Genomic DNA, 26,613 nt, shown 5'->3' on the forward strand with positions numbered 1-26,613 from the left:
AAACTAATCAAATTTGCGGACATTTCTTTCGCGTAAAATACTTTCCTCATATTTATTTCATTTTGTTTTCCGAATGCTTCAAAATAACTTATAACATTCCCAACTTTTGTCGCTTTTATCGGTCTATTATCGCCTAAATATATATTTACCGGTTCTTTTAGGTCGATAGATTTATCGAAATAATTTATATTATTAATTATGTGATCGGTACAACCGCTATCTAATAGCCACACTATTTCGTTCTTACTTATTTCATTCGTCTCACTGCTGTTTGCTGCGTGCGCCGTTGCTATCCATATGCCTGCTCTTGAGTTTCCATGCTCGCCCGTGCCGGTTGTTGATTGACGATGAAAGTTTCCACGTCCTCTGCTCGTATTGCCTTTGTTCCCTCTTCCTCTGTTTCGACCACGTGTTGGCCCATGCCAATAGCCGTTACTGCTTCCCGCTTGGACGCCATTTTGACACTCTCTCGCAAAGTGTCCTAATCTACCACATCTGAAGCATCCTTCCTTTTTTTGCAGAAAAGGCGTTGGTTTGCCTTTCTCCTCGATTGGATTTATTTTTCTTCTCTGCTATCTCTATTTTATTTTTCACATACGCTACCGTTTGATTCTCTTCTTTCAATGCGTCTATTATGTCCGCTATGTAGCTGTATTCTTCGGGTAACGTATTCAGCATGTAATTCAGCTTTTCCCTCTCACTTACTTGTGCGCCCGCACTTTTTAATTCATTGATTAATTTTTCGAAATCGTTAAAGAATGATGCTGAATCACTGTAGTTCTCCAGTCTTATGTTTTCCAATCTCCTTCTGCATACGATCTGCAGTGCCGTCGACTCTTTCAAGTACATTTTATCGAACCTTTTTATTATATCATACGCCGTTTTTCCTTCCCTAACATACTCCAATTGTCTGTTCGATATTGCACTATAAATTATATTAATCGCCTTCAAATCCTTTTTGTCCCAGTCTTCATCGTCTCTTTCGTTCTTCATTCTAGTTGTAACAACCTCGCATTCCTTACATTTGAGAAACATCGTGATTCTTTGCTTCCACATTCCATAATCCTCACCATCGAATATAGGTATCATGATTTCCGATCTCTCCATTTTAATTGATTCTTCTTTTTTTTCTTTTCTTACTCAAGCGTTCCTACGTGCTCGAAATATTTTTTTTTTTTTTCTGAAAGCTTTTTTTTCTTTACTGAAAACTCACTCGCAAGATCGTAACCACGCACTAAATATCTTGCAAAACTAGTAACCACGCTCTGCTACCATGTTAAGGAAATTCGAGGATTTGGGAATACAAATTATTGGCTATATTTCCATACAACAGTTATACATCTATATTCCTCTCTAAGAACGTCTTGCACGCACGCTGGTTGCCAACCGACTCTACTCTTCGGTTTCTCGATTAACTCTAACGACTCTACTCTTCGACGACTCGATTAGCTCTGTCTCTCGCAACACACACACTTTTCGACTCGCACACTCTGACCTTTCGGTCGTCCCACCTTGAAACCGTCCTTCTGATCTAACGTTGTCTATTGTTTTTCTTCTAACATCTGACAACAGTCTTTTGTCTCCACTGAGTCCTTGACGCCCTCTAACCCTTACACACACACTCTCATGTACAGTGTAAATGTATCACTTCCCTAACAAAAATGAAATGTAACAATGTATTAAATCTAGTCGGAAAATAAATGGCAGAGTCAGAAATATCGGCAAGTCGAATGACGAATTACTTCGTTTGCTGTTATGAGTGGATAGGAGGCTACTTAGGGCGAATACTGGCATTGTCGTGTTGTCGTCCCTTGATACGGCCATCATGCTTTCCTTGGAATTTGTTGCGCCATGCTGATCCCATTTTTTCCTAATCATTAGTCGGTTGAAAGAATATTCTTTATCCCATCTACTCCACCAATACTTTTTATATGGACAAAACTCGCCTCAATTGCTATCAGTTTAGTGGATAATTCTTCGTATGCGAGTGACGTGTTCCCTACCATCAAAATCCCGAACAACGCTTATTTAAGTACTTACGAGATAAGTTAGTGGGAAAGTTATTTGGAAGGATATTTCACAGGATATAATTTTTGAGATATGTGTAATTTTGTGTGTTACACACAAATTAGCCGCGTAATAGTGACACATATATGTGAGTATGAGTGTGTGTGGAAGGATGTGCGTGCGCAGCGTCTCGTAGAACAAAAGAACGGAGAAAATGATGGTGAGACAAAAAGAGTACTGAGACACGTTCAGTGTGTATCTACGAATATCTTATAAATCACATATTAAATAAATATGAAACTATTTTAATATCATTTCTACGTGTAATGTGAGTGTTGCTATACGTTTATTTCGGCGACTAAGATCCACAATTCTCAACAATAATAAGACTATTAAACTGTTATAAAAGTAATATAGAAACATGGTTTATTTAAAAATTATTTTCAATGTAATGTTTTGTCCATGATGAAGTATTTACTTCTAGAAAAAATCTATATCTTTTTCTTTTGTATACTCGTGACCTGGACACCGCTGTTACGGTGAAAATAGAACTTAGTGAAGCAAAAAAGTTAACGAAAAGGAGAGGTCCATATTATTGTGTCCTTGAATATAAATGTTGTTTTTGGGTCACAAGGTCTAGAAACAAAAGAGCTATAAGTAGACCTTTATTGCTGTTTCTTGTAACTTTCAGCTAGAGTTACACACCAAGGTTAATTTTTTGGTAATGTCCTTTGCTGTCAATGTATCAACCTGCTCCCTATTATATTTTATTATACTGTATCACTGCTAGAGTGAGGATCTGGATCAGCATATACTATACCTCTACTTCAGCTTACTTCAATATATATTTCTATTATAAATTTATCCATGCGTTCCTCTATCAGATAACTTCAACAGTCCAGAAGCACTTTTTCGGATGACAATATTATGATATCTACGTTAAATAGAAGATTTCATTACATAAGCAGTCAGCCTTAATAATTTCATAACTAATAATTCTCTAAATTTTCTGATGTTTGTATTCTTCTTTGTCGTAGTCTTATAAACTGTTAAAGCGTTTTTCTGTAATTCCCAAAAGAAGCTGAATGCCAAGTTTCCGTTTGAGTGCTTTTCTGATTGTAGTGGCATAAGAAACCACTTAATTCGAATAATCTATACTACACTTTATTGTATGCAAGAACAGCTAGTGGTTTCAATTTTCCAGATGATTATTGGCTCGTAAAAGCAGCATGAATGTTACAAAAGCAGCATAATGTAAATTAATATATACATTAAATTCTAAAAAAAAGCAATAATTTGTTTGGATAATACCTCTCCTGTTTTTTAAATAAATCAGTGCATAGTGTACCTCACAGATTCATAGAAGAAATAAAAAATAAGGGAACATCCACTAAATATTAAATAAAAGGATAACAAAATTAACATTGAATTTATATTGTTTCACAGCCAAAAACACAATTTTAAGAGAAAATTTAATTTTTTCCAGAAAGAAGACAATTTTTGTTTGTTCTATCTTCAGATTTGTTTTATATTATAATATAAAATTATACAAACGATCCTTTCAACTTTTGTTTTAGTATCATAAAAAATTTGAATATAGGGTTGAGTTTATAATTATTCGCAGCAGTATATATGGTAACTAATAGAAGTGTAAAAAGGTGTATAAAAGTGAGAAAAATATAACTAGCAGAAGAGTTTGAAAACGTGTCAACAAGTATCTATGTATCAGAGTTATTTTGTTATGAAAGATATGGGCACACGATAACTCACTTATTATTAGCTTTACTTATGTTTTGAAATATTAATTTATACTTAAATAAAAAAAATATGCAAAAATATGCAGAAATATGCAGAAATATGCGAAATATTTTATGTACATTTTGTGATAGACAAAAATTATACTATCACTACTGCACTAAAATAATATGTCGGAGGTGAAAGGAAAACTGGAGCCTTCCTTTTGCAATTTTGAGGAAGCCTTCTAATGCTTTAGCCTAGATTTTATCATAACTGTAACTAAGCAATTGTCATTTGTAATTGTTTGATATTTGTGAAAGCGAAAGTGGGTTCGAGGTGACAACTGGTCGCCGAACGTAGCCACGGTCACGGGATAAACGTTTTGCCTGACGAAGGTGTGGATCGGTTGTATTGTTCTCCCTAGAAATCACATAGAATTGTACTTTAGAGATGTCGATATAATGGGACACACGTTGTAATAGGAATCAATCTCCAGACAGAAACTGCCTAGTAACGGCGTTTGGATCTTTCTCGATGTTTCCAAAGAGTATACAACAAACTTTTGACAGAAACTGCCTAGCAACGACGATTGGAACCTTCTCGATGCCTCCAGCGGGCATATAACAAACAAATGCAGTCGTATAGCGAAAAAGATTTTCATCAGATATTCATTCGTGTGATCGCCTTGGAAAGTGATACATCGAGCAATTTACCGAGTGTCTCAGCAATCGTATTTTTGTGTTTAAAATTATTCTACGCATAGTAAAGAGTTATCCCATTGACCGTGGATTCGTTTGAACCCCGGAACATTGTTAATAGCGTTAATTAAATTCATTATTCGTAAAACCTATCAATCGTTAATCTCATTATTCGTTAAATTTATTATTCGTAAGACATATTATTCGTTCCTCTTATTGTTCGTTAAACTTATTATTCTTTAATCTAATTATTAGTTAAACTTATCGTTTGTTAATCTTATCATTTATTAAACTCATTATTCATAATATTTTGTAAAATCTTGTTTATTCGCGTAAATATATTCTCTGTTTCGTAAAACAATGGCTAATTCAAACGAAGAATTGTTACGCGCCTTAAATCCTAATGATAACCCGATATCAGAAGTGGGATCAAGCCCATGTGTCACCTTGGAACAACTCATGAAAATCATGGACCGGATTACTCAGCCGAGGGAGCAAAGACCGAGTACGGAACCTAAGGATGTAACGTTACCACGTTTTGACCCTGAAGGCACGGGCGCTGATCCATCCGCGTGGTGCTCATATACAGATGTGATTTTGAAAGACTACCCGATACAAGATAGTGCGTTACTTTCTGCTCTAAATCGCGCCCTAAAGGGGTCTGCTGCGCATTGGCTTTCACAAATAGTGCGCGGTGGAAAGCTTTCCTGGCCAACGTTTAAGGAACAATTCCTTTCGCGTTTTGGTGGCAGAGAGACAGCTGCCTCGGCGTTAATAAGGATATCCAGAGAACGACCGTCGGAGACCGAAACCCCAGGAGCTTATGGTAGTCGCCTCCGTTCCATATTGCAGATGAAGTTGCAAGATCTAACGATGCCCGAAGTAATCAATGCCTTTGCCCTTTATATGCCAAGCTCACAAGATCAACGCTTTCGACGACTAACGCTCGCAAATAATATCAAGACGGAGGACCAATTTTATGATGAAATGAGAGTTCTTCCTTACAACGATCAGCCGACATCTTCGTTAGGAAATTCATCGGGGGAACCTGAAGCCAAATTACGCGCCTTAAATCCTAATGATAACCCGACAAATATATAAATATTCAATTTTACTCATTTTACTGTACATAAAAAATTGTAAGCTGTAAAAGTCGTTTCATTTACGTTTCGTCCAAAAGAATAAATACGCGAGGATTTTCATAAGCAATTTTATGACATATACTTCCGAACATAAGAGACTGTTTTAGAATCAGGACATTAGTATTTCTGACGGCATCTTTCCAATAATTGTAATAATGCATTTCATTTTCTATGTCCATCGTGTGCTCAATAGTCGAGCGTGTTATAAACGCGAGCATTTCCGGAAGATCATTGGCAAAGTGTACTAGCCCTTTCGCTACGGACGGCCTCTTCGGCGCGGCAATCCCACTGAACGTGCCGCCGTGCCAAAATAGTGCACGGTGTCCGAGAAAGGTCGTCAGTGTCACGGTGACCGTGGGAATGCAGCGAAAGGATAATTATATCTCATATACCTTAGACATCAAAACAGGAAAACCATTATATTATTATTCCTGCGAAAAATGTACAAATCGACGTGTTATGTAAGACACATAAAATCCTAGAAATTAGACAACCAAGCTTAATTAGCAGTAAAACCGGGTGCATAATCACATACGATCATAATATCATGAAAATAGGAGGATCGCGTAAAAATATCTCTTACGAAACCAAATTTAAGAATAGTATATACAGCTTCGAAGAAACAGATGTTCCAATATTAGAGAAAATATTAGAAACAGCTCCAAAGGTAACTCACGATTTTAATCGATATAAAGCCAACCTCGATGCATTACAAACACAAATCAGTACCCTTCAATTTGAGCGACGCATAAATTCACTGAAGGAATATGGCATATCCACACTACAAATATTAGGAATCGTAGTCCTAGGATTAGGAACAATATATGTGTCGGAGATGAAAGAACATCGGAGCCTTTGGAATTTTTGATAATCCCGCAATATTGTAACCTAGAGTCTACTATAGCTGTAATTGAACAATTGTAGTTATTCAATCCGATTGTAATTGTTCGAGGGTTGTGATAATGAGCTTGGGTTCGAGGCGACAGTCAGTCGCCGAACGTAGCCGCGATCACGGGATAAACGCTTTGTCTAACAAAGGCATGGAATAATTCTATAGCTCTCCTTAAAAAGGAAATAGTTGTAACACTCGACAGTAAGCATTCCAACGGTCTCTGTCCCGTAGCTCGCCACACGCAGACCCTATTCTTCGAGTAAGATGATTGCCAGATGTCGATGCGTCTCCGCAGTAATGTTCAGCTAGCCCGAGGGCCCGTTATAAATCTTAAGATTTAGTCAACTAAAGTCCTTCAAACAGACAAACAGTCTTTGTCCCACCTACGGGAAAATAGGGGAGACCTATTTTTCAACGAGCGGCGTCTCCCACTAGCAACTTTCCCTCAAGGGCGGCTAGCATCTTTTTCTAACCACCGATATGGAGATTGACCAATTAGCAACAACGCCAATTTCCCTTACTTTCTGAACGAAGGCTTTTCTCGACGAATCCGATGATCTCGTGTCCTTAGACACACCCCATTATAGTTTTCCTCTGTGGCATCATCGGGACGGGAAAGGCATTCTCGCTCGCGATCTCATTGATGAAAGGAGTAACCCTTTACGACCAGTGAATATTACGCGTCCGACTTAGATTTTGTGAGTACGTTCATCTATCATCCCGTCGACCGCGGATTCGTTATTGAACCTAGAATCATTGTCATTAGTTTCTCGATTACCTACTCTACCACGGTTACTTGTCCGGTTCTATAATAATCGTATTTGCACTAGTCAATGTCTTCTCTATTGCATAACGACAACGTGTAATCCAAACGAAGATTCGTTTCACGCCCCTAACCCTAATTCTAATGTAAACCCGACATATGTAATGTACAAATGTAATATTCGAATATCTACGCCGATCACTTCCTAAAAATGTATGTATCAAAATACTCTGCCCTACCGCTCGTGTAAACAGGATCGATCAAACATCAACAGTACCAAGGACGGTCACCTTCCGAAATATCACCGAAGACGAAGATGAGGGTATCATTCAACTTAGAAGCCCCATCAGAGCCTTACGCTTTAGCGGAGCAAAGCGAAGCTAAGGAGGGGGGAATGTCACGGTGACCGTGGGAATGCAGCGAAAGGATAATTATATCTCACATACCTTAGCCATCAAAGCAGTAACTAAGCAGTAACGGAATCTCTATGTGTCCGGCATCCAGCGATAACCCCTCCACAGGAACCAAACCCTTGATATAAAAATACCTCCCAAGTCAGTACTCGACATTCTATTCTGTTCTGTTAAAACATTCTGTATCGTTACTCTGTCAGTTTCTAATAAAATTTGTAATAACGATCATAATTGAAGTGCGAATCTCTCACCTTACGTGCGGAACGTGAAATTACCCCGAATCGACGTGACATCAGCAACCGCGTTTACGCCTCACTGCAAACCAAGCTGCTCTGACGGTGTTTTTCGAAGAAAAAAGCTTTCCTCAAAACAGGGTATTTATAACTTCTTAACATACTCACTTTTAATTACAATTTGAAAACAAATAACATTATAGAATATAATAATATAATATAATATAATATAATTGTATGGATACGAATAGCTTTTAATAATGGAATTGCGTGTGGTATTTTTCGAAACATGGTGTTACACACAGGACAACATCACAAATCTGGCACTGGTATCGCGATTCGCTCCACATCAATCGATTATAATTGATAACACACTTCAGTTTTTTAATCATTTTTTGCGTGCGATAAAGACGTTTCGTATCAACAAATTTTTCATTGCGGAAAGAGGACAACATATACAATGCCCTCTTGTCTCACCATTTTATTGCTAATGAAGGCTTGTACAATACTCGTTGTATGTAAAATACGAGATGTCTTACGCAGGGCGACTATAGTCGCCCGTAATAGCGAAAGGGCTAGTCCGATCGGTCGAGAACCATCCGTGAGAACTACTGCGATCCATAATCCGAATGTACTCCTTTTCATTTTGAGATATTCATCGAAATTTTCATCCGCGTTTCATCGAAAGTGATCATCCAAACAGAAGAGTGCACAAAGTAGAAACAAATTCTATTTTTGGTGAGTTGACTGGTAATGAAACGATACTGACTGATATAAACATATTTTATAACGTGTGTGTATGTTATATGCGTATTCAGACGAACAGTTTACATTTCTGTGTCACATGCCACGCAAGATGAATATCGATCAATCACAGTTCTGAATTTTTGCAAATTAGTGGATATAAGTGTTATTAATATTTGTTTATACAAAGCACTTTCTACGAATAAAGGAAATAAGCGAAATAAATCAAATTTGAGATGTTATCCTGAATAAGAAACATGTAACAAGCATATATATTACTTTATCATGCTAAAAATTACTTCTAGTGTAATAATAATTGTCAGACCGTTTTGGAGACCAGTGGTTCATTCGGTGCAATCATCCAGTAAACTGGTCCTGAGTGATATTTGCCATGGCCGAACTTCAGGAACAAACTTGCAAAGTTTGTGCAATATGTAAGTTGTATACAAATTCAAAATTTCAGTGGCAAAATGCCAGCTTTTTAGAGATTAATGAAGGTGCACTAGAAAAATTAAGTGAAGGAGCAGAAGATTCTCAAATCAACAGTGAATCGCGTGCTTTGCTTGTGTATGAAATTAATTTTGAATTTATTTCGTCCACAATTATTTGGCATGAATTGTTGTTTGCTATCTTTAGTGCTAGCAAAAGTTTACAGAACATCGAAAATTTAATTTCACCTGCGATCTCAGTTTAGCCATACATCTCCTAAAAGGATTAAAAGATTTTTTTACATATTTTCAAAATAATAGCTATTTTAGAACAAGGGTAGTGGAAATACATAAACATTTTGTTAATAGCGACGTGTATGTACTGATAGGAACTAATATCTGAAGAATATCTGAATGTCTTGAAAAGCTTTTTAGAGTAGAAAATAAAGTACACTTTAGAAGTTTTGAATTGTGGAGTGAAATAGGTTTATATTTTTATTTATTCGGAAGTTTGTTTGTATTATTTATTGTATTCATCTTAATATATAAAACAAAATAACGAATGAAAAATGATAGAAAATAATGAAAAGAAATATTCAGAAAAATGTAATACTTTTCTGATCTTACAAACACAAACTTTAATATTCTACTTTTAGTTTCTAATCTAAAAAATTCTCTGCCGTAATTAATTTTTAAGGCGCTGAATACTCATATCGCTATCGTTTATCATCGAAACATCTATGTATTTTTGTTTAGTCTTATTCTAAAGTAGCCGTTATCTCAAAAGGAGGGCAAAACTGTAAATCATAAAGTCATATCGTCACATCTTAATTAAAAATAAAGCGACATATGCGTCAGTTGCTACCGGATCAATGCCCTAACGTGAACCTAACTCTTATATTTTATTCATAATATATGTAGGTGTGATAGAGCGAATGGGTATTACGGGAGATTGAAATATTATTTAACTGCTAGGTAAAAAGAGACGTTCGCTTAAACTCGCTGACTAAGCTCCCTTGTCTTCTATTGAAAACTATTGACATCGCCGATAGCTCTGTGCCCTTAACCTTTGAGCTCGAGAGGAGACTCTCAGTTGTTACGGCGTTCCATGCTACAACTCCAGTGGAGAGTGAGAGGCGACTATCTCTGTTTATCCTACTTTATCTGTTACGACCGTTCGCGGAGAGACGCGGCCGCTAGGAGAACGCGTCAGCGAGAGGCGTAAATTCTTGCTACGATGATGTTAATCGACGCCGCGAAATAGTCGTTCCCCTATTTCGTTTAGGATAACAGAGGTGGTTTAATGAATGTAACACTGTATTAACAGGTTAACATAGAACAATATATTTTACAATAATATGATGAAGATGTTACAGAAATTTGACTCGACTTTGCGATATCTCTAGATAAATTCGTTTGCTCGTCAGATTTGTCGAAGTGTCACGTTTGACTCGTCAGAAGGAACTGAACTCCCTTCGATTATTTTCGTTTTTTCTGGAAGGCGACCCCCACTACGTTCGGATCACGCCACATTCTTTTACGCGAGGTAAAATAACGGCCACGAGTCGATGTTTCTGGAGGTCGCCCTGCTTAATGAACCATGCGCTTGCCACTACAATGTTTGTTTGCCGGGCAGCCGCGACGATCCGTCTGCGACGTTGTAGGACCGCGAGCGACGGTTAGAAAATACAGCCTGTGGTAAGCCTCGTGGCGTAACATTATCCGTATTTTATCTCTACACCCAATTGTATGTAATTGTACGCAAATATAAGAGCACAAAGCCTTTCGTTGAGTCGTTATCTCACCTCACTTGTATTTCGAAACAAACTGTAGAACAGACGGACAAACGAACGAGCGAATCTCAAATAGACGATTCTGAGAGTGTGTGATAACAAGCTTTCAAGCTGCACTCAATTTTTTTTTTTTTTTTAATATTCAATTTGTACTTTAGAATTTGTTCAGCTGGACATTTGGTAAATTTTTCTAACTTAAACTCTCAAATGGATGCACAATTTCAGTGTACTTTCGAGAGCAAATGTCACAAGAAATTCTCAAACTGGCTTAACGATGCTCTAGAAAGAACCCCAGCCACGGAGCAGAGAAGACGATGAACCTTCTGGTAGAAGGATTATGATCCTCGGTACTTATCTCACAACTATCAGAAAACTACAACTGTCGTGACAAATTATTATTTACAAGTATATGATTCACAAATTATTATTTGTGAAATGTCAAAGCGTCGGAGAGATTCGAATGCAGAGCTCGAGAAAGGGAATTTTTAAATGAATGAGAAAGAAGAGTTTGAAAATAAACTTCCAAAATTGACGGAATATTTTTCAGTAAATATTTTTCAATCGATGAAGCAGAAACATATATCGCAATTCGCAAAAAGGTAAATTTTAGAGAAGAGGCTTTTTAAAATTTTCGAAGAGAATTTCAACGAGTCATTTCAATAACATTATCAGACTGACTAAACACAAGATATACCATTATTCGCGAAAGCAGTATGACCTTCCACTTATAGTGTCGCAAACAACTGAAGATATGAAATTATTATCGTAAAACTAAGGTCAGGGTGATACCTAATAATTTTGTCCTGTAGCGCAAAACTGACGGAATTTTAAATTTACCGTTTTATATGATAGAAAGAAAAGCATAATGTAGATTTGCTATTCAATAAAAGCAAATTCGAAATTCTTTTTAGTTGTGCCACCATCAATACCAAGTAGCGATATAAGAAATCTAAAAATCTTGATAATGTTAATATTTTCGATGAAAGTAGAACTACGTGCGTTTAGCGGTTCCGTTCTACCGAATGGCGAACAAGCCATCGTGAGTTGTGCTTCTATATCGCAAATGAAATACGGTAGATGATGCTTGCCTTAGCAGAAGTGTTTGTTGTATCGCGTATTGTAGTTACATTTTCTCCTAGACCTTTAGTTTTTTGAATAAACTGAGAAATGTAAGAACAAATGTTGCGTCTGAGATGCTTTTTCGCTCTAATAATTATTTAAACATGTTTAAATGTTCATAATGCAATAACAATACATATCATTTTATTCGGGAGAGTCCACAGAATTTTTTTGTCTCAGCCGTAACTCAATAGCTGCTACTATAAGGAGATAAAATATTTCCAAAGTTGAAAATTTCCAATTTTCTTCAAAATTGACTTTTTCAAAAATTGTGAGTTATAGGAAAAAACGGTTTGCAAATTCGAGTGTAGCTCGCAAAAGTCTACAAGAATCGCCTATTGAAGGTTGCAAAATTAAATATGTGTCGAACAGTGTTATCAACCGAGCACGAAGAAATTCGATTTTCTTGAAAATGAAGCTTCATACGGAAAGATTTTATTCAACATTTTTCTCTTATTTTTGCAAGTAGAATAACTTCCGTCTACTTAGTCGGAGACTAACCAAATTTACATGTTTCAAACAGATTTCCAAGATCAATTTTCTCGAAAACAAAGTGTATTATTCTTTATGTCTTTCTTGTTTTTCTTCGTACAAAACTGTTTTTCGTTTGTTGATGTTATTTGGCCGGACCTTATATTTCACATATTCTAACATACTGTATTCATATAAAAATTCGCAGTATAATAATCGTTATTTTCGGTGTTAAAATCATTATTAAATATTCGTTTAATTAATCTTAAAATTGTGATACAATTACGAAAAACTAACAAAAGAATCATGTCTAGATTTTACAAGGATGTCACGAATTATATATGTCGGAGATGAAAGAACACCGGAGCCTTTGGAATTTTTGATCATCCCGCAATATTGTAACCTACAGTCTATTATAGCTGTAATTAAACAATTGTAGTTATTCAATCCGATTGTAATTGTTCCAGAGTTGTGATAATGAACTTGGGCTCGGGGCGACAGCCAGTCGCCGAACGTAGCCGCGGTCACGGGATGAACGCTTTGTCTAACAAAGGTATGGAGTAATTCTATAGCTCTCCTTAAAAGAAATATTCGTGGCGACACGCGACAGTAAACATTCCAACGGTCTCTGTCCCGTAGCTCGCCACACGCAGACCTTATTCTTCGAGTAAGATGATTGCCAGATGTCGATGCGTCTCCGCAGTACATGTTCGGCTAGCTCGAGGGCCCGTTATAAATCTTAAGGTTTAGTTAACTAAAGTCCTTCAAAAAGACAAACAGTCTTTGTCCCAACTACGGGAAGATAGGGGAGACATATTTTTCAACGAGCGGCGTCTCCCACTAGCAACTTTCCCTCGAGGGCGGCTAGCATCTTTTTCTAACCACCGATATGGAGATTGACCAATTAGCAGCAACGCCAATTTCCCTTACTTTCTGAACGAAGGCTTTTCTCGACGATTCCGATGATCTCGTGTCCTTAGACACACCCCATTATAGTTTTCCTCTGTGGCATGATCGGGACGGGAAAGACATTCTTTCTCGCGATCTCATTGATGAAAGGAGTAACTCTTTACGACCAGTGAATACTACGCGTCCGACTTAGATTTTGTGAGTACGTTCATCTATCATCCCGTCGACCGCGGATTCGTTATTGAACCTAGGATCATTGTCATTAGTTTCTCGAGCACCTAATTACCGCGGTTACTTGTCTGGTTCTATAATAATCGTATTTGCACTAGTCAATGTCTTCTCCATTGCATAACGACAACGTGTAACCCAAACGAAGATTCGTTTCACGCCCCTAACCCTAATTCTAATGTAAACCCGACATATATTTTGTATGGCGCGTGCTATCATTTTGTTATCTCAAATTTATCTTCTATTTATATTTCTTTACATAATTTTCACAATATATTTATGAATTAGATGTATTTTCATAACCTACTACTAGCGTTCTACTAGCGAGTTTTCACATGCTCAATGGGATATGTAGTATAGGAAGTGCATAAATATATATTTTTTATGTATCTTCAAACGCGAACTAGAATATCGAGCATGTTATCATTTTCCTGTGGATTGTAAAATGATCAACCGTGGTTGATAAATTAACAAATTGTAAAAATTTGTCGATTTGTACTACGAGTGCGGAGTGCGAGTAGTAACGATAGTGAACACACAATTGAATACCCAAACGACAAAACTCCTGAGCTTTATACTTATTTTTACGTGGGTCCAAACTTTATCGATTCGATATAGGCTCCGACCGCTCTGGGTTATTTAAAATATATGTCGGGTTAAGATCGGAATTTTGGGCGAGGGACAACTCTTCGCGTGGACTAGCCATCGTTTCACAAAGCCGAGATTATATGTACGCGTATATACAAGACTATCACAAAGCTTAACAAATAATTAAGTCTAACGAATAATAAATTTGATGAACAATGAAGTTAATAAATAATAAATTATACGAATAATTAAGTTTAACAGATAATAAGTCTAATGAATAATAAGCTTAACGAATAGTAAGATTAATGAATAATATGATTTACGAATAATGAATTTAATGTACACTATTAACAATGTGTTTGTTGGGTTCAAACGAATCCACAGCCAACGAGATAACTCTTTACTAAGCGTAAAAATAATCTTAGGCGCAAAATACGATTGACGAAAATGCTCGAGGTGTCACTCTCCAAGGCAATCGCACGAATACCGGCCTCGTCTGAAATTTGATACGCACTCGTTGGAAGCATCGAGAAAGTTCCAAACGCCGTTGCTAGGCAGTTTCTGCCTGGAGTTTTGATTACTAATACAATGTATGTCCCATTGCATCGGCACCTCCGAGGCAACATCACACGTGGCTAGGCCCGCTCTCGAGGCCGCATGCCGCCACAACCACATTTCTCGGAAAACACATACAACCACTCCAGACCTCCGTTAGATAAAACATCCATCCCGTGACCGTGGCTACGTTCAGCGACCGATTGTCACCTCGAACCCAATCTCGCTTATTACAAATCTTAAGCAATTACAACTATAATAAAATCTAGGCTAAGGTACTAGAGGATGTTCCCAAAATTTCCAAGGATCCTTTCCCCAAGAACCCAAAATTTCCTTTTGATCGGTACCCTCTCAACGGGAGGAGTATGTTACGTCGCGTAACACTCTACCTAGCCGAGGCCACACACCGCGGGCAATGTGGCAACCAGATGTCTTCGGATACTCGCAGCGTATCCTCCATAGTTTCAAGGACCTTCCATAAATCTCATAGATTTCCTAGGAAAGGTCCTTCAAACAAAACAAACATCTGGTTCGGAAGAATTTCCAAAGACTATTGTCTACCACGGCTTAACTAAGGAAAGTTGGTTTTTCGCACGTACGCTGCAACTGTCCTCCCACTAACCACTTTCTCTCGAGGGCGGTTAAGACCCTTCGTTTAACCAATTAGAAACGAAGCCTATTCCCTCACTCTCCTAAATAACATCGGCACCAACAAATCCGATGGTCCCGTGCGCTAGACACACCCATCCTTAGCTTTCCTCCGACACATCATCGTCTCCCAGTACAGTACTGATTTTACATCCTTCGAACGGTCAACATCCTTCCACCGGGTATACACACCCGCAGATCAGTCACTCGCTCATCTCGTACATACGCATCAGCATAACTGTCTTCGTTATAAGTTGTTGGAATAAACGGTGAAATATAACTTACTACTGTGTCATATTCATTTAACCACCTCTGTTATCTTAATCGAAACAGGGAAACGACTACTTCGCGGCGTCGATTCACCGAATCGTAGCGAGAATTTACGCCTCTCGCTGACGCGTTTTCCTCGCGACCGCGTCTCTCCGCGAACGGTCGTAACAAATCGATAATATTGTATTTGTTGCATAGTATTATAGGCATTAACTCTAGTATTTACTAGTTCATTACATGTCTAGCATATATGTTTATATTTATATGTAACTCTCCAAGTTGATTGATTAAAATATATTTATATATACATGTATATCTGGTGTTTCAATTATTTCCCCTTTTGTAGTTATTCTTATTTCCCGGTTTATTTGTTTGGTTCGTAACTCGTTCAATCCGTTAGCTGGTTTCATTTATTATTTTTTTTTATACTGATTGGATTTATTAGTTGCCCTCGCCTTGTTAATCCTTCCTTTAGTTTCGTAGCGCCGTGTGTTCGTTTGTGCATTCAAATCTTTATTCGCGCGTTTTGCATGGGATAGTTTTCTTGTTCTCGTTACGGCGCGTGCGGAGCGCGGGACGTGACACCCCCGCCCTTGGAGTTCAAATTTCCAAAGGGAATTTGACTGATGGTGTCTCTGAGTTCGCTCAAGGCGGATGTAGATGGCGTTGGTTGTTGAGTGACTACCGGTGTTATCGATATCCCTTGAGGTTGTGCTGTTTGATCATCGATATTTCGTTTTCTTTTGAGGTATAGTAGCAGGTGGGTAACTGAGCCGCATATTGCTCCTAATAGGGCGATTCCACATCCGTAAGTTTCACGTAACTGGTATCCATGTATGGCTATATCTATTATCGTCTTGATTAGTTTAAATATTACAAGTATTCCAAATATTGCTGCACTGACGGTTCCAAATTCCATGAAACCAATCCATCAGCTTGATATGGTATTTTTTGCTATTGTCGTTAATGTGTTTTCGTCCATCATTCCCAGAATGTTTACTGTTCCAGGGACGATTGTTTTTCCTGTTGCTCCTCTGGCCAATGTGTTCAAAACTGCAGATTTTTCTGCCGGGAACATGACGTGGTCCCGAAGTGCATCAAGGTCCTTTTGGGTGTATATTCCGCTCGTGGCCAACGACGATGGTGCTGAATATTGCCACGTTTGACGTACATCCGGGCGGAGTTCCTGTGGTGCAATTGTTTCCATGGGTTTTGGTACGAATTTGTGCCAGAGTCCGTCGATATTGTATAGTGTAGGTAATACCGCGCTACATTCTCTGTGGTTTCCGTGTTGCGTTAGAATGTGTGTTTTTGGCGTTAAAAATGCGGTGCGATTCCCTTGCCAAACGGGTAGCTCCGAGTAACATTCTGTTGTATGTCGTACCTTTACTTGTACCTGAATGCATTTGACTATGTGGACTGCTTCTCCTGCGATCAGGGCCATGTGTCCTGGGGTTTTGGTTATGGTATATGCAAATTCATCGGGCAGTAAGATTGCTAAGCTTAAAGCATTCTCTATTAGTTTCTTCTGCGTGGTACATCTTTGTGTCAATATATCATGGTACAATGTTGTCATTTGTCGTTTAATATGTTTCTCTACGTAAATGAATTTTGAGTTGACGTATGCGAATATGTCCAAGTTTTCGACTGCTGTCTTTCTTTTGGAGATGAACGTATTTCCTCTTGTTGTTTCTAACAGGAACAATTTGGGATGTTCGGTGGATAGTAGGGTATATCCACACAGTGGCTGTTCTCCGGTTTTAGTCAGTGCAAATGTTACTTCCTGCGTTGTTAGTGCGTAAACTGGTTGTGCTGATTCTCTGTTGGTTTTTATTTCTTGGATCCTTGTAGCAATTCCTTCATATAGCACATCGTACTGATCAAATTTGCATGGTGAGGGTGGTTGTGGTTGCCAATAAGTGTATCCGTCTTCAGCGTCTAGACAGTTTCCTTCGCTAAAGGTACATACCGTTCCTGATTTCAGTAGAATTTTGTTCGCCTCGATCCGTACTGGCACGACTGCTGATTTTAAACTTATCCTCACTGTTGCTTGTACGAGGACCTTTTCCCAGCTCCCGTATGGGTCTACATACTGTGTTCCCTGGCAGCTGCCGTCGTCTGTTAGCTTGCCGGCTAGGACAAGCGACCTTGTTTCTGTTGCATTATCCTTTAGGCCAACTATAAGGTTTTGTGGTCCGAGTGAAAACGTGCCGTCTTGGTGCATCCTTGCGCATTGTTGGGCGGTTGTTTCATGGAGGTATTCGGCGAATCCGTTATGCACTGCCGACGTGTGAGAGTGCATGCCACAGTAATATACAATTCGAGTTATTTGCACCTTGCATTGCCTTACATTGGTAAATTCAAATTCTGAGAGTTGAAGTAATTGTATATAAATATCTTGGGTTTCAGTCAATGTAGGCTGTATGCTGCAGTCCCCGATGGAGTTTAGAGAGATAGTGGTAACATTGAGGTGGTTGCCATTGCAGTCATATCCTACCAGGCCGTGTGTTATTTTGATGAGGGTGAGTACGATGACTAGGCAGTTCATCTTCCTATCAACAATTTATTAAATCGTTTCTTACTCTCGGGTTTATTAGAAATAAGAATAACTTTTTATTATTATTATTATTAATATATAAAAAAAAAGTTTATATGTTTTTTTTTGTTGTTTTTTTTTTTATTATTATTATTTTTTTTTATTACAATTATAGCTTGTCTTTGAATATATATATATATATATATGCGTGCAATGGTAAATATGACGACTTATTTTACGAGTCACTTAGATTATCAATAGATATCGCCTACTTTACAACATGCGTGTATGTATATATTGTTAAACATTAGGTGAAAGTTATATGCATAGTTATAAATGTCATTTGTTTACAGGTGGATAGCAAAAGTATTTGGTTTCGTGAGTGGCGTACAGGTGCTTTACAGTTCTACGGTACGGATTGCTATTCCTTGGACTAAAAAAAAAATTCTTTCGATGTCTGTCAGATTTTTGTAAACGAACATGCATGGAAGGATTTTCTGCAGAGATTCAAAATGCTCTCTGGATTCCTCGTGAAACGTCTGGACAACATCTACATGTTCTTCCATCCGTCGTTCAGAGAATGGTTGATGAATTCGCCATCAGTTCTATACACACATACAAAAATAGTTAATATATATATATTATATATTTTTTTTTCTTTTTTTTTTATATATATATGTTTCATTCGGACCTGTTCCTTGTATGAATACTGTATCTCTGTATATAATATAATATATATAATATGTTATGATTATGTTAGTTGTTATTTATTATATGTATTTTCCTTAACTCTCTCCCCTTTTTTTTGTTGTTGTTTTTTTTTTATTAGTATCTAACATTACTATTATGATGGTGTATTACATTCTATTGGCTATTATTTGTATGCGAGCGCGACGAATTTTTCAACATGGCCGCTCGCGTGTATCTTTGGTATGGCGTTGGTTTAATGTCAACAGTAGCGTGTCGTTGAAATAGTTAATTAATTGTTAATCACTATAATTTTACTTAGTAATGTTTTTGTAATATTGTTTTGTGTTTCATGATATTGTGTGTGTCAATACCGTGTGCTACCTTAATGTGATAGCATGGATTGTATTGTTATCGAATTTCGATAGTCATTGTTTTGATTATACGTGACTTGCATTTATATAAGTCTTGTTTAATTTAGTTAATGTTTTTTGTGTATTGTGTTACCAGATATTTTGTGTAGCGTAACTTTATTCTTTTGCACCGAGTTCAGTCATGTTGTTAATATTTAGTTAGTCTATCTTGATTAATTTCTAACCTATTCCTGTGTTTATTAACCTTTCTTATTTTCCCTATTAATTTATTATTGCATGTACTTGCTATTTGCTATTATTTTGTGTATGATATGAATTGGTTTCTTTATTAGTGATTAAAATCTACTTGTTAGATTAACATTGTCTGTAATTCTTCAGATTCTACTCTTTCGTTGCTGCATCACTTACCTGGATCGTTCCCGCAACATCATCCGATTCTTTGATATGCCTTGGATATTTACTACGGCTGCCTTCTACTACGGCTGCCTTCAATCGTCTTATATCTGTGGTCATAAAGGTGGTGTTTAATTTATTTAATTTAATATATATATATAATGCATTGTATGTGCGACCACTATTGTGCATTACAAATTAACATCACAATACTACGTAGATTAATACATAACCAAATATCCCTTTACTCCGGGTACATTTATTACTAACTCTCAATTAATCTATCTTGATTATTTTCTAACCGCTTTCTATACTTTATCAACTATTTTATTTCTTCTTGTTAGTCTGCGAAATTCATGCATGTACGCTTCCTTGTATGGTGATTAATTGTTCATGAGGTAAGTTGCACTTTCACCGTTTTAGTTATTCGTTGAACTAGCTCGTTTCACATTCAAACAGTAATTGGAGCACTTGTAATAAACTTCTTTTCTTTTCAGGTTTCCGCCATCTGTGTTGTTCGATGAACAGTGCAATGCTTCCACAGTATTGTTATAACATTTAGTACTGTTGTATTTTGCATTAAGGCAATTGAAGTTAATTGGTTCATTTATTTTTCAGCTGGCTGTTGTACATGGTGTTTCGCAAACAGAGATCCATAACCTATTTTGCACGTAAACCTTCTCGTATGATGATTACTTGTTCACAAGGTAACTTTCACTTTCACTCTTTTAATTTTATTGAATCAACACGTTGTATATTCAAACAATAATTGGAGTACACATGATAATTTTCCTTTTTTTTTTCTTTTTTAGGTTTTCGCTATCTGTATTATTCGACGAACAGTGTCACACTTCCTTTTGATTTATCCACAATATAGTTATAACACTTAGTAACCTCGTATTTTGCACTGAGACAATTGAGACTAATTTATTCACTTATTTTAGGTAGCTGTCATACATTATGTTCCACAAACAACGATCCATAACCTATACTTGCACGTACACTTTCTTGTATGTTGATCACTTGTTCACAAGGTAACTTTCACTTTCACTAGTTAATTGTTCATTGAGTTAACACGTTTTATATTTAAGCAATAATTGAAACACATATAATAATTTTCCCTTTTTCCTTTTAGGTGTTCGATATCTGTATTATTCGACGAACAGCACTACAACATACACTACTGCACTACGTTGCCCACTGAAATCACTTTATTCATTGTTTATTTCGATTATGCGCTAGTTTTAGCTTGTTTAAGTGCACTGTTCGCGGAATCCCTTTTACTTCAATCTTGACGTTTTGGTTCTGCAGGATTTCTAGCACTTTATATGGTCCAGTATATTGATCGGAGAATTTTCCTTTACTGAGTTCTTTTAGTAAATATATCGAATCTCCTACTTTAAAATCCTGGGGGTTGATTCGTCGGTCGTAATATTCTTTTGATCTTAGTTTGGATTTTATTAAATTTTCTCTTGCCATTCGTTGTACGGTGTTAATTTTATCGAACAGGTCTTCGAGATATTCTGCGTATGTTGGTTCCATGTTCTCTTCGATTATTACTTCACCAGTAGGTTCTCTGGCTAAATGTCCAAAAACTAATTCGTGCGGAGAGAATTTCGTTCCTTCGTGTACAGAGGTATTATAAGAAAACATAGCTAATTCTACCCATTCGTCCCAATTTCTGGAATTTTCAATGTATAATTTGAGATATTCAATCAGTACGTGGTGAGATCTTTCGATTGAACCGTTACTTTGTGGATGATATGCCGTCGTGGTGTATTGTTTGATGCGGAATCTCTTTGCTACTTTCTTCATTAGTGAGGATGTAAAGTTCGTTCCTTGATCAGTGAGAATAGCTCTCGGTGATCCGAAACGACAAATAAATCGCTTTACAAAAGCGTCCGCTATCTCGGCTGAAGAGATTCCTCCTAGTGGAATCCCAATTGAGTATTTTGTTAATAAATCTTGGATGGTTAATATATATTCATTTCCCTTTTGAGTTTTTGGTAATGGTCCTACAATATCCATACTAATTTTATCGAATGCTTTACCTGGTGTGTCTGTAAGTACCATTGGTTGTTTTGCTTTTATTCTTGTGAGTTTCTTTAATTGACATTCCTTACATGTTCTTACGTAATCTTGAATTTCCTTTTTCATATTTTCCCAATAGTAGTGTTGTCGTATTCTTTGATAAGTTTTGGTAATTCCTTTGTGTCCTGCTACGCTTGATTCATGTTTTTCTCGTATTATGTTGTTCCGCGCTTCCACAGGTGGAGTAATTACTTCTCCAGTGCAAATGGTGATGGATAAGGTTTTTTCCATAAATATTTCCTTTAATTTTCTGATTGTATATCGCCAGGGTATTTCCTCCAAGTTTCCTTTGCTAATGCTAAACGAAGTTAACTGTTTTTCATTTACTACGTCTAATAGAGATCTTAGCGAGTTTAATAAATTGTCTGGTGTTATTGGAATATTTCTATTTTCCTTTATCGGTAGGGATACAATGTATTTTCCGGAATCGTAATTCAATCTTGCTTTTTCTAACATTAAATCTTCATAACGAGGCAATTTTCCCGTTTCCTTCATTTCTAAGGCTCCTTTATCTATCGGTTTGCCGTGTATATCTATAAATACTACTTTATGGTCACTTACTCTTGCAATTGAGTCTCGGGTTTCCGAAATTTTTAGTTCCGCAATTATCGTAGGTCTCGTGTCCTTTTCTTGTTGTTGAATTAGTTCTGGAACTACAGTGGAGGTTTCTTTTTCGCTTGTCGTGTCCGTGTCTTCCTTTTCTCGATTGGTTATTTCTCTGTCTGTACTTACATTGATTTCTGTTAGTGCTTGGTCTAAATATTTTATGGGGGTTTCTTCTATTGTAAAATGTTTTCGGGTAAAACCCTTTCCTTGGTTTTTGGAATCACTGGGTTGAGGCAAGACGCGTGGTTTGGCTTCGAATACGGGAGAGTCTTCCGTTGACGTGTCTATTTCGAATCTTTTTGGGACAGGATAGCGAATCGGTGAGACTTCCTCTCTCTTTCTGATTGGTAAACAAACTTCTGGAGGGTTCCTAGATAATGCGTCTGCGTTTGCGTTCGCTCTGCCTTCTTTGTATACAATATCAAATTCAAAGTCCGATAATTTTAATTTCCATTTCCAAATTCTAGAAGTAGGATCTTTGATAGAATGCATCCACACTAAAGGTTTATGATCGGTTACGATAGTAAACTTTCTTCCGTAAAGATACGGTCGGAAGTGCATTGCGCTGTAAACAATTGCCAGACACTCCTTTTCTATGGTAGTGTCACGTCGATTCGGGGTAATTTCACGTTCCGCACGCAAGGTGAGAAATTCGTACTTAAATTTTGATTGTTATTAGAAAATTTATTGAACACTGACAGAGTAACAATACAGAATGGTCAAACAGCACAGAAAAGAATGTTCTTACAACGACTCGAGAGGTACTTTTTTATATCAAGGACCCGGCTCCTGTGGAGGGGCTATCGCTGGATGCCGGTCACATAGGGTTTCTATTACTGCTTAGCCATCATTTTGCTGACCAAGGTATGTGAGGCATAATCATCCTTTCGTTGCGTTCTCACGACCACCGTGACAGTAGAGTAGTTTTGTTCGGCAGAATTTAATAGTCTTGAGGCATACGCAATCGGCAAATCCTTTCCGATTGGCCCTTGACTCAGTACACCGCTTATTGCATATCCTGATGCGTCTGTGGTAAGGTTAAAAGGTTTAGAAAAGTCTGGATATTGTAGAATGGGCTTCGTCATTAACGCTGTTTTTAAATTATTGAATGCATCTTCTTGATTTTCCGTCCATTTGAAGGGAGTATCTTTCTTTAATAGTTGTGTCAATGGTTTCGCGACCTTGGAGAAATCGGGTATAAATCTTCTGTAATATCCTGCTAGTCCCAGAAATTGTTTGATATTTTTCGCCTTCTTTGGTCGTGGAAATTTTGATACGGCTTCGACCTTTTTTGGATCGGGTTTCACGCCATCCTCACTAATTATATGTCCCAAATAATTCACCTCATGCCGTAAAAATTCACACTTATCGGGTTGTAATCGTAATTTGGCTGTCCTCGGTCTTTCCATTAATTTATTAAATTTAATTTCGTGTTCCTGGAGAGATCTGGAATAAATCACTATGTCATCCAGATAGACGAATAGTTCTATTCCTTGCAGACCCGATAATACCGAGTTCATTAAACGTTGAAATGTTGCTGGGGCATTTTTTAATCCAAAGGGCATTCTTTTGAATTGAAAATGTCCGTATGGTGTCGAAAATGCCGTTTTGTGGGCGTCCTCTTGCGACATACGGATCTGGTGAAAGCCTGATGCTAAGTCAAACGTGGAAAAATATTTTGCACTTCCTAATTGATCCAATATTTCTGTGATGTTGGGTAATGGGAAGGCATCGCCAATCGTTTTATCGTTCAATTTTCTATAATCGATAACTAATCTCCAGCGTTTATTTCCTTGCGAATCGGGTTTTTTGGGCACAATCCATAACGGGGAGTTATATGGAGATATTGATGGTTCCACTACGTCCGTATCTAGCAATTCTTGAATCTGTCGATTTATCTCTTCTCGATGTATTGGCGGATATCGATACTGTTTGGTATTAATTGGTATATTATCTGTGGTAATTATTCTATGTTGCAGAACTTCAGTTGCCTCCAATGTATCTCCTGGAATATGAAATCTATCTTGATTGTTACGAATCAATTTTTTTACATTTTCCTTTTCTTCTTCGTTCAAGTGTTCGAGTCGTAATAACTCATTTATTTTTTCGTATCTACTTTCCTTCGATTTTAAAACTGTATTACACGCTGTCCTAGGAAGCGGGGAGGGATTTTCAAATTCCTTAATTACCATCGTCGGTGTTGTAAATTCGTAATCTCTTGAAGTAGTATTTATTACTCTTATATAGCCTTTTCCTTTATGATTCCTCACAACTGCATTTCCGAAATAGATTCCCTTGCTCGGCTCGATTCTTGGAATAAATCCCTCTTTTATCTCTGGATTAGCGATATTAATTGAACACGTTATTGAACTTCGCTTCGGTATAATTATTTTCTCCTTAGTGTCGAAGGGAATATAAATATTTCCCCATTTGATATGTTTTTCTTCATAATCTAAACGAGCTTTACAACCTGCAAAAAATTCGGATCCTAAGATTCCGTCTTGATCGATTAGTAATGAATCATCGACTACGTGAAAAATAACCGGATGGCCCGCGACCTGTATTACCGTCTGCCCTAGGGAGACCAGGCTCGTTGCCGTAATTCCTCGCACTTCAATTGATTCTTTCTCGTCGATGATGGCTGAATCGGGTAAAGCAGGTTTCTTGATAATATTGATTTCCGATCCAGAGTCTAACAATAAACTCGTCTTGGTTTTTAGATTTGGGGAAACTATTCGTGCAGTTGGGGTCGTTGGAGAATCGTTAAATTTTACTGAAATAATTCGGAGAGGTCGCCTTCCGAATCTGAATTCAACTCTTGATGATTTTCCTTCGCCGGTTGCTTGTGCTTCGCTCTTTCCCTTTTGTCTTGAGATTCTGGATTCCCTGTCTGTGGCCTTGTTTGGTTGTGGGATGACTCCCCCACAGTATTTAGTGGCTGTTCGTTCGATCTTATAGTCGGCATTGCGTTCGCTCCGTCTCTCGTTATGGGTGGTGGAGTTGATCTCGCGTGGGTGGCTGCCCTCGTCCTGTTTGTTGCCGTCGGCGCCGGTCGCCTGATTGCCGCTTGTACTCTCGGGCGATTCGGCGTATCGTTCCCTCGTGGCTCGCCCCATTCTCCCGAAGGACGTGTTTGGTTTCCCGACGGTCTCGAAGCGTAGGGTACGATTAATCCGGCGTCTACTCGGGCTTTAAATTTGTAACAGTCCTTCACTAAATGTCCGGGTTTTTTTACAATAGTTACACATGATATTTTGTCTATTAGTATTCGGAAAATTCTGCGATGGAGGTACTGATCTTCGATCTTGGCGGTTGTTTCTGATATTGTTATTAGTGTTCGAGGGACGTGCGTTATCGCGTTTGTAATAGTTCGAGGGTGTCGGTCGATGGGGTCGCGTTCTGTCGGTTATTTGTCTCAATTCGTGTGTTGCTTTAACGGCTTGACGATACGCATCTTCTAAAGTATGGTACCCTGTTATTTTTACTCGTACATATACCTCGTTCGGAAGTCCTTTAACGAAAGCTTCTCTCGTTTCCCAATCTATAGTATCTTGTACGTCGGGGGATATGATGCCGTAGTCGCCTCTTTCTCCGTCCATTATTGCTAATCTAAGATTTCTAACGCGATCCATATAATCTAATATATCTTCCCCGGGTCGTTGAAATATCGTTCCTAATTCTCCCTTATATTCATTAAGAGATTTCTTTGGGCCGAATAGATCCTTTAATTTGTTTCCGAAATCATTTAAACTCATTAATTCCGTGTCTTCGATGGCGAGGAACGCGTGTCCACGAAGCTTATTTACTAACAATTTTACCAATTGAGGTTCTTGATATCTGGGAATCATATTTCGCGCGCGCTCACAAGCTCTTAAAAAATGGAATACCGATGGTCGATATCCGTCAAACACTGGCACCGATTCGATCGCGTCTTTTAGCTTAATTGGCTGGGTATGTCCACCTGTCTGGACCGTTTCCTGTTGCGCTGTCGGCGGCGATTTGGGTGTTTGAGGTTCCTGTTTCGTTTTAAGTTCGAATAATCCGCTTTGTAATTCGGCGAGTTTTGCACTCATATCGCGAAAGTTCGCATCCCATGCTTTAAGCTTTTCCGACAATGTCAAAACCATTTCTTCGTCAAACGATTCCACTACAGTCGCCATTGTTTTTTAAATATATATTTTATTAACAAGTGTGACAACTTTAATCTACTATGGAGCGTGTCAAATCGTTTAAACCAACTTTAATCCTCCGTGAAGCGGATCCCACCGCTGCCACCAAAAATTTACTA

The 26,613-nt window shown here is 37.7% G+C and overlaps 1 protein-coding gene and 2 long non-coding RNA genes across 4 annotated transcripts in view; 2 read left to right on the forward strand and 1 right to left on the reverse strand.

Annotated features, from left to right (window-relative positions):
• The first annotated feature begins 7,799 nt into the window (after window positions 1-7,799).
• Window positions 7,800-26,613, forward strand: part of LOC143304746 (uncharacterized) — a 106,299-nt gene continuing 87,485 nt past the window's right edge. Inside the window, exons 1-2 of the long non-coding RNA XR_013061389.1 lie at window positions 7,800-8,026; window positions 19,614-19,752. This is a non-coding gene — a long non-coding RNA (uncharacterized LOC143304746). The remainder of the gene's footprint in view (window positions 8,027-19,613; window positions 19,753-26,613) is intronic.
• On the forward strand, window positions 13,001-18,928 carry LOC143304749 (uncharacterized). Its single transcript, XR_013061393.1, has 2 exons — window positions 13,001-13,547; window positions 18,528-18,928. It is a non-coding gene; the product is annotated as an uncharacterized LOC143304749 (long non-coding RNA).
• On the reverse strand, window positions 16,392-19,681 carry LOC143304743 (uncharacterized). Of its 2 annotated transcripts, none has more exons than XM_076627267.1 (2): window positions 19,644-19,681; window positions 16,392-18,190 (listed from the first exon to the last, which is right to left on the reverse strand). In XM_076627267.1, the coding sequence occupies exons 1-2, from the start codon at window positions 19,664-19,666 to the stop codon at window positions 16,570-16,572; spliced, it is 1,644 nt and encodes a 547-aa protein (XP_076483382.1). In that variant the 5' UTR covers window positions 19,667-19,681; the 3' UTR covers window positions 16,392-16,569. The 2 variants fall into 2 exon arrangements, with proteins under 2 accessions (XP_076483382.1, XP_076483381.1); XM_076627266.1 differs by lacking the exon at window positions 19,644-19,681 and adding an exon at window positions 18,655-18,771.

The sequence above is a fragment of the Bombus vancouverensis genome, unplaced genomic scaffold (assembly GCF_051014615.1).
Source record: "Bombus vancouverensis nearcticus unplaced genomic scaffold, iyBomVanc1_principal scaffold0053, whole genome shotgun sequence".
NCBI classification, from domain to species: domain Eukaryota; kingdom Metazoa; phylum Arthropoda; class Insecta; order Hymenoptera; family Apidae; genus Bombus; species Bombus vancouverensis.